The sequence below is a fragment of the Salminus brasiliensis genome, chromosome 22 (assembly GCF_030463535.1).
Source record: "Salminus brasiliensis chromosome 22, fSalBra1.hap2, whole genome shotgun sequence".
Classification (NCBI taxonomy): domain Eukaryota; kingdom Metazoa; phylum Chordata; class Actinopteri; order Characiformes; family Bryconidae; genus Salminus; species Salminus brasiliensis.
Window position 1 is genome coordinate 9949032 of NC_132899.1, and position 9195 is coordinate 9958226.

The following is a 9195-nucleotide window of genomic DNA, read 5'->3' on the forward strand; positions in this document are numbered from 1 at the left end:
TGCAGTCTGTGGAATCATGTATATTGAAGCAATAGAAACACGAGTGTGCTAACACACACAACTGTGACATTCACAATATCACATAAACAAGTGTTAACAGCAACTTTTTTTGCCATATCTGTCAGGTAAAACAGCATGAAACCACATTTCTTAATCAGATTATGTAGTTGAAAGCAATTTAACACTTTATTGAATCTCCCCATGTTTACATAGTTGGCTGATTACTGATTATTTATTGTGCAAAAGCAAGTAAAGTTAGTTGTTCAGTAAGTTAATATTATAAAACAAGTCCTGTAATCACAAGTGTTACATTTTCAGTTAGATTAAGTCCAGACTTCTCTCAATGTTAGTGTGTAAGTCACTTAAAGTGTTACTATTAAACTATATATTAATTCATTACATATTTCTTGGTTTTCAGAAATCACGACCTGAAGTCCTTTGTGGATAGTAAGGACAAAGGTGTGTTCTGATATCCCACACCAACCTACAGTGCCTGTAGTGTCAGATCATTTACAATCATTAAAATAAGCAAGTGAAATTAATTATACAAAAATACAAAATTAAAAGGATTGTAATACCTGGACCAAGAAAAACAAGCAGTAATTAAAATAATATTCCAATCAAAGTTACAGTAAAAGTACAAATCCATTAGTCAAATATTTAGCAGGTTAAAAACCCAAAAGTGGACCCAAAATAGGGCCGATTGCTATAAGCTTCCATTTTCATTCCATGAAGAGCAAAGCATATTGTTATGGATAGTCTTTTCAAGGTCAATGAAAATGTAGTGATTTGTAAGCTATAAATATTGTTTGCCAGTTTACAGTGAAATAATGCTAATGGTGTTATGATTGGTGGATCTCAGAGTCCACTGAGTCCATAGTTAAGGCTATTTCCCATACTGGGAATCTACAGCAGTTTTGTTTTAAAAGGATTTGAGGTGGTGCATGGTTTAGTAGTTCCATTTGTGGCATTCCTATCACCTAACGAGGCACTATATTTAAACTTTTTACAGTTCAACCTGCTACCTGCTTGCTGGGGGAGGTTGTCAGGCTTATCCTCTACGCGATCATTGCTCCTCTATCCTTCCGTAACGCACAGAGAAAGCAATAAGTCTTTTGTACATGGCAGTGAGCAGTATGATGGCTGCTAGCACAATGCCACAGATTAAACTGAAGGCCCAGCGAGGTCCCAGGATGGTGTAGACCTGAGAGACAAACACAGGGCCCAATGTCCTAGCGCCACTGCCTGAAGCAGTCAGCCAGCCCATGTACACTCCCTGGAAAAACACAGAGACAGAGGGAGTCTATAAGAACTGAATGCTGTTTAAACCTGATTAAAAAAAAATAAATACAAAAAAAAACAGAAGTCACAGAATGAGTACACAGGGATGGGGCACTACCACAGCTCATGACTGTGGTAGTGTCCCACTATAACTGAACTAACTGAAATGTATATTGCAAAACTGGTCATGGCAACACACATGATTACAGAAACATGGTTTGCAATTGGCATTTTGTAAATTTGCAGACTCTTAAAAGTGTCATTGTAAATTATTTTTTGAGTGATACTATAGAGAAACCACTTTTGGTTCTATAAAGAACCATGTTTAATAGTGATATGTAAGTGTGAATAACCTTTATATTGGTAAATTGTATCTTTAACAAATATGGTTCTTTATGGAACCAAAATTGGTTCTTCTATGGCATCATTTGAAGCACCGTTACTTAAGAGTGTGTCATACCTGTGGTTTAGGTCCAAGTATCTTTGAGTACAGCGTGTAGGACATGACATTACACGCAGGATAGCCCACTCCTATAAGAATATCTGACGTGATGTACTGTGCCAGTTGGATGGCAGGGGTATACTGGCACCAGATCTGTTCAGGCGGGCATCCGGTGGGTTCCACAGTGCCATTAGCTGCCAGAGCTATTGCTGGGATGGAGTTATTCTGAAGGTCTTTGTTTGGAGCCAAAAGATGAAACATTAACAATTAGATGTCAATAAAATGGTGTAATAATGCTATGCTATTTTAAAGCCCTGATAGTTAAAGCTGTATAATATGAATAAAACACTATTGTAATTGTATTGTCAGATACTGTGATAATATTCAAATCACACTAATAAGCTCTTAATTTGACATGACTACAGATCATGATAAATAATGGTAAATGTCAAACACTTTATAGTGATTGGAATCTATTTAAGCACAATTTGAATGGTGTAATGGCTCACCTGCCCACTGAATCTTTGGGTATTGGTTTCCCCAAGGTAACAGGATAAAGAAGCCAATAAATACAATGGCTAAGCCACCCATGAGCACTGGACGATCACCAACCCTGACAACAAAGAAAAAAAACAAACAAACTACTGCATCATTCTGACAACCTTAACTATAAAACAACAGTGCATCCCTGTATTAAATGTTGTTATTAATGTCCATTATAGTTAATGTATTTAACGATTTTCCCTGAGTTTCTAGCACCTGGGCAGTGGTGGCTCAGTGGTTAGAGCACCGGGCTATTGATGTCAGGGTTGTGGGTTCAATACCCGGGCTTGGCAAGCTGCCGAGGTCTGTAGGGTGGCAGTTTGAGCAAGGCCCTTCGCCCTCCCTGCTTCCTGGGCGCCACAGCAATAGCTGCCCACTGCTCTGGGCATGTGAGTTCACAGTCACTGTGTGTGTTTGATCACTAGAGTGTGTGTGTGTGTATGTGTATGTTGCATGGATGGGTTAAAGGTAGAGGCCAATATGCATCCAATGTAAGTTTGTCTTGTCTTGTGTTGTCAACTTCAGTTGTATAGAGCGAGTGACATGTTATTGTTAATACAACCTAAAAGCTCATAAGTAGATAATCTGGATGTTGATTCTTTTGTATTTAGTCACCACGCAGTTATAACATTTGAAACAAACAAGAAACAAAGTCTATTCAGCAAATAATGATTGACTTATTTTTGCAGTCAAGGTCTGACAAAACAAACCTATGCACCAGTAATGTTGGACACAGATGGAAGTTAAGCCATCTGTGCGGTGCACACACACACACACACACACACACACACACACACACACACACACACACACACACACACACACACACACACACAGATGTGAGCACATGTGCCCAGAGAGGTGGGCAGCCATCCCTGCAGCACCAGGGGAGCAGAGAGGGTTAAGGGCCTTGCTCAAGAGATCAACAGTAATAGTTTGCCAAGCCTGGGAAGCGAACCCACAGTCCTGTCATTGATACTGTGGTGCTAATGTGTGACTGTGCATATACATTTTAATACAGTAAACAAACATAACCCTTCGGTTTAAAGAGCAAACAAATCTTGATGCTTGAACATACCGAACAGAAATCACTTTGACCACAAGGAAGACTATGATGGATTCAAAGCCAATGGCTGCCAAGATGATCCCGTTGTACAACACAGCGTCTTTCCTTGTCCACGCAAACATGTCCATAGACAAAGGGGTCGATATACTACAGGGAGAAAGACAAATTTATGATGTGTGAGTACACATTCAGAATGGAGTTAGAACTACAGTCAAGAAATTTGTGTTCCTTTTTTTCCTTTTGCCTTCTTGCCAAAAAACCCCCCCAAAATTTTTACTTTTTTATTTGAAGTCCAAGTATCAAATGAGGGTCTATCAAACAAGTAGAAGTTCCAGAAGAGCACTTACGTTTCAAAGACAGCAAAAATAAAGAGAATGACGAAGAAAAGAACATTGGATGTAAGCACAGCAATTAGGTCGATATTCTCCTCTACCTCAGGGACCACAGCTACTTCCTCTGCAAGAGGAGAAATACACACATTTAGGTCTAATTTTTCCCTCTAAATTTAATAGCAGTGTCAAACTGTCTGAGCACCTGTTTGAAAACACACCAAGTATTAGTGAACCTTGTATAGTTATAGATATTACAAAGACATGCAGTATGACTTACAATATAATACAAAATAATGGGTCCATAGCTCCAGTACTAAAAAGTTCATTGCTTAAACGGGGAAAAAAAAAAAAAAAAAACACACACACACCTAATTCTACACAGCTACTCATCAAATCCTTAATAAGAGACATGGTGGAACAGGAACCACACTAAGCTACACCTTGCTATAGCCCAGCCAGACTGAGGATGTGTGAATTAAGTGTGTTAAGTACCTTCTGAGACATAGTTAATAGCTGTGATCTGTCTCCCATGGTCATCTACACGATGTTCCCTGTGTGTAAATGTAGATAATGTCTATTAAATACTTCATTACATTATTTTATTTAAATATATAAAATATATAATAAGTCCTGTGGTTTATTTGAATTAGAAAGTCTTACATACATTTGTTTGCACAACATTTTCATATTGGCACTAAAATCTGAACCAATAACTTGTGGTTAAATTATTACCTCAGGACTATAATAACCAACAAGATGTTGATGACGCCAAAGCAGGCTGCGAGCAGTGCTGGAGCAGTGTACATGTTCAACTTCAGTTTAATGAACTCAACAAAATAGCCCTTCTCGCCAATGAAGGACAGAGCTGCCTGTAGAGCTGGAAATATAAACACACCATTGAAGGGTTTACACAAACGGTTTATGTATTTGTATATGTAAATGGTGAGAAGAGGCCAAAATCCTTAGGGTAAAAACTGCAAGCCAGATCTAACCATTACTCAACAGTATGTTAAAACCTCTTGCAAAGTACTACTTCCTCTGGGCACCAAGCCAACCACACAAAACCAGTGGCTTTGAGGACACAGGTGCAGTTTTACTCTATGTAAAGCTACATAACTGCCCACATCAGAATGAGTTGTGTATGTGTACACATATAAGAATCACCATAAGCTGTGTTATGTGCCTTTTGCAAGGAATTTGCAGTGGTGAATGACTATATTATGAACAGTAACTGAATTAAACCGTTGTTTTTAAGTGCAGAATGTTTGAATAAATGGCTTTTCTTTTTTTTTTTATTTTACCAATTTTCTCCCCAAATCAAACCTCCTCTTATCACTTGCAACGCCCCCGACACTAGGAGGGTGAGGACAAGCACATGCCTCCACTGATACATGTGAAGAAGTCAGCCACAGCCTTTTTTCAATCTGCCACTAATGCAGCATCACTAAGCAGCAAACACACTCAGATCCCCAGCTGTGAAACATCAGCCAATAGGAGCCAATTCGATGTAATTTATATCCAAGTAGTCTATCATGCAGCAGGACACAGTGGGGTACAGTTAAAAAAATCCATGTGTCTTTTTTTTTATGTTATTGTTCTGTGCACTGTCATCGTCAATCATATACAACCTAATCTGGAAAAGCTGGTACATTTATTTTCTGAAATATATCTGCGAGACCGTTTGTGGCAGTGTATTGTATACTATTTATTTGCTGTTTATTTGAGCTCTGTGCAGTTCATTTAAATAAGCACCCATTTCAGTAATAATGTGTAATACATGTGTTCTGCTAAACACTCTTATGTCTCCCTGTGCAAATTACATCCCATCACTGCAGTGGTCAAAGACCTACCTGGGCCAAGTATGAATCCCAGAGCTTGGCAGGCACTCATGTTGGCCATTGCACTGGTTCTCTCCGTCAGGGACGTGGCTCCTGCCACATAAGACCTCACTACAGCTACATTGCCTGTAAAATATTCATGAGAAAACTCAGCACTAGTTATCTATATATATTAATATGTCATTTTGTAGTTCTACTGCTACATTTAGCTTTTCATCAGCCCACAAATAGTCAGGACCACCTCTGAGCAGGTATTGTTTGGATAGTGGAGCGTTCCCGAGCACTGCAATGTCACCAATATGTCAGCATGCGTTATACTGGTGAATTCGGACATTACCAAGTTGGTGACACTACAGAGAATTTTCCATCATTTATTTTAGTAGAGGGCCTGGCCATTGATGGATGGGTAAAAAGGAAAGCTATCAAAATGCTAATGAGAAACAGATAGACTAAATGAATATAACTGTGGTAGGTGATACGGAAATGTGATATCTGAAGGAATACAGGATATCACAACTTTTTACATCTGATAAGCTGGAATGGAAAATTCTTATTCATTTCTTCATATACTGCACTGCACCACATCCAGTTAACCAGGACTAATTGTGCTGTCTCTTTGTAATGAAACACCCAGCAAGTCTGTGTTTACTTTAATTTGAAGCATAAGTTCAGGAAAGCACACTGTGACATAAAGTAATGTAATTTATCATGATAATGCTAAATATCACCACAATGCCCATCCCTACGTCAGAACTAGCACTGCTGTAGCAATCTGAAAGTTTGTAATCATTACCTGCTCCCAAACCGACGAAGGCTCGAGCCAGAAGCATGTGGTATCTGTTGTTAGATGGAAGGAGGTACACGTAGGAGTAATAAATGTTGGCTGACACATTGATGAATATGGAACAGACCAGTGGCTCCTGCCGAGGCCTGTGATTGGACCAAAGCCCAAATATAGGCGACGCCACCATCTGTCCCAAGCTATAGGCGGCCACAACCCAACCCAAGAAGCTGGCATCCGCGGTGTTGTCGATCTGAAATGACCAAAGTGAATAAATAAGTGACGGATTGTCCGACATACCACAAACAAATCTTCCTTACACTATAGACATCATTTTAGCATATTTAGTTATTATGTTTATTTTTAGTTTATGTTCATGTATTATGTTGTCTACATTCTTTTAGTTACATACGAAGTACAGTTTAGGAGACACTACGGTTACAGATTAATACATGAAAATAAATTGTGTGCACTGAAAGGGTAAGTGCAAAAAGGAAAGTTTCAAAGATACCACAACATCCACCTGCCCAATTTGACTGCTTCCCTTTCTCACTTCTCTTTCTGTGAACTGTATTTCTAGAAATTGTCACAGTTTTCTTTGAAAACCTTAATAAAATATTCTTAACGAACATCATAGTTGCACAGCAATATTTGAGCCTCATGTATAACAAGCAACATACCTTTTGCAGATAGGGCCATATTGATGTGATGACAATAGTGAAACCTATAGAGAATATTAAATCGCACAGTACGGTTATTATTGACTCTTCTGACATAAAGTAATACAATTGGTAACAGACAGTGGCTGTATGTAAATATATGAGAACAGTAAATCATTTATTGATCAATAACAGAACACTGACATGCACAGTAACCCTAATTTACCATTAAGCGTCCACATTTTGGACTTAAATACTGTAATAATGACATTTAAATACTGTGGAATGTATTAATGTAGAAGTTATTGTTTTTGTTCATTCTGGGGTTGATGAATTCCTCACCCACACTGCTGAGGAACATGGTGAAGTACATGACCCTGATAGATTTCCACCTGCTTCTGTCAGCATCCTCAATGCTAGGGAAAGAGAAATAATCAAATTAATTATCACTATTAGTTCTTGATTATTTAATTTATTATGTAAACTAATCTGTGGGAATGTGCCATTGTAATCACTTTTGTAAAGAAATCTGAATCGGTAGGTTTCTATTATGCACTTTTATGCACTTATACAATTTTTTTCTGGACATTATCCAAAGGATCTGTATGTGTGAACACAAATGTCTGCATCAGTTCTACCGGTAATGGCAGACCGGTAATATAGCAGGTAATTTTCCAGAGAATTCACAGCGCTGATAGACAAGACAAGACAAGACAACCATCTGTCATTTGTTGTCACCATTTGTGACAGACACAGATGGAATTTGGGGTGGGGTGGGCAGCCATTGCTGCTGCCCCTGGGGAGCAGAGAGGGTGAAGGGCCTTGCTCAAGGGCTCAACAGTGGCAGCTTGCCGAGCCCGGGTATCGAACTTACAACCATGTCAACAACTGATTTCTCATATTTTTCATATAATTCTTTACAAAGCGAATGTAGGTAGATCTAGCCCTAGTTTATCGGCTATCGGTCTGCTATGTTCCCATCAGTGCAACAGCACAAAATTCTGCAGCAAAACCAGCTTCACTCTTTCTCCCTTTATTTAGTTCTCTCCTCATCCTCGCAGCGGGGGAAACCTATAAACATTATTCCATCTGAAAATCAAGGCATTTGTAGTTTTGTGTTGCTGTTTGTACAAATGGCTTGGAAATCTTCAATGCTGACATTATATTTACCCTTAAATTGCATCAACTCTACAGTAACCTGACCTAGTATCCCGGCCCTTTTTTTTTTTTCTTTCTTTTTTTACAGATTAACACAGACGTCATATCCAACAGTTTAAGCAAACAGCTGGTTATCTAGCTCACAAACATCTACCCCAACTTTGGCCCTGTTGGCCCTGTTGGCCCAGGTTGAACTTGTAATTTAATGCAGACCCATGTCACACTTAACCAGCAACTGGGCAGCATATAGTAAAACTTTTACTTTTACTAAATTAAAAAATATATTTACATCACTTAAAAATGACTGAAAAATTAAAGAAAGAAAGAAAACATGCAGTTAAATGCTCTCTGATAAAAGTCAGATCATGCATTCAGTCCACTCACCTGTCAGCATCGCCTCTGAGCAGTGGAGTGTTTTCATCTTCAGACTCAACCAGAGACATGGTGCAGTTAGTCAGTCAGCTAGTAGGAGTTAGGGTTATTGAGGGGGTATTTTTAAACAGACCTTAATGAACCTTAGCCAGTTCTACATGGTTCACTAATGAAACTAGCTTCCCATTTCATATTTGCATGACTCTACCCTCGGGAACAGCAGGGCGAATCTCGGTGGCCTCGTCAGTAAAGTGCATATAAGCATTGCCATTTTAACACGCAGTTCTGCATAAATGTAAATAAATGCAGGGCTAGCCTTAGCTGTGTCTCTCAGTCTGAAGTCCAACAGCCTGACTGACTCCTGTTCGCCTCTCTGCTTAATGTCTGCAAGTAGCTGGACAGACACCGCTGTTGTTTTTGTTGCTTTTTCAAAATTAAAGTCCCATTATTTCAAAATAGTGGTCTCTTTTTAAAAAGTAGTCATACTATCAATTTATTTTATTTAATAAAATTGCGGTATTTTTGTGAGGCACGGCTAAAAACTTTACTAAAGTTATGTAAGACATGTTAGTAAAAAGACTTTAAATAAAATAATAAAATAATAATAATATAATAATAAAATACCTGTATTATCAAATAAAGCACCAAAGAGATGTGTGCCTTTTTTCTGATCTGAACAAACATGTACGTAGATTACAATAAATGTTATAATTACAATAAAAA

At 38.4% G+C, this 9195-nt stretch overlaps 1 protein-coding gene across 1 annotated transcript; it reads right to left on the reverse strand.

The window, feature by feature from the left end:
- mfsd8 (major facilitator superfamily domain containing 8) lies at positions 1–8886 on the reverse strand. The gene is made up of 12 exons (XM_072666882.1): positions 8485–8886; positions 7285–7358; positions 6964–7007; positions 6296–6536; positions 5515–5628; positions 4397–4541; positions 4157–4215; positions 3680–3788; positions 3345–3479; positions 2233–2336; positions 1742–1956; positions 1–1276 (listed from the first exon to the last, which is right to left on the reverse strand). The coding sequence occupies exons 1-12, from the start codon at positions 8541–8543 to the stop codon at positions 1067–1069; spliced, it is 1509 nt and encodes a 502-aa protein (XP_072522983.1). The 5' UTR covers positions 8544–8886; the 3' UTR covers positions 1–1066.
- Positions 8887–9195: the final 309 nt, after the last annotated feature.

Coding starts and splice junctions, on each gene's coding strand:
- mfsd8 (XM_072666882.1), bottom strand. CDS start 8,543: ATGTCTCTGGTTGAGTCTGAAGATGAAAACACTCCACTGCTCAGAGGC. Junction 4,216..4,396: donor TTGGTTATTATAGTCCTGAG/GTAATAATTTAA, acceptor ATTTACACACAG/GGAACATCGTGTAGATGACC. Junction 3,789..4,156: donor TATTAACTATGTCTCAGAAG/GTACTTAACACA, acceptor CTCCTCTTGCAG/AGGAAGTAGCTGTGGTCCCT.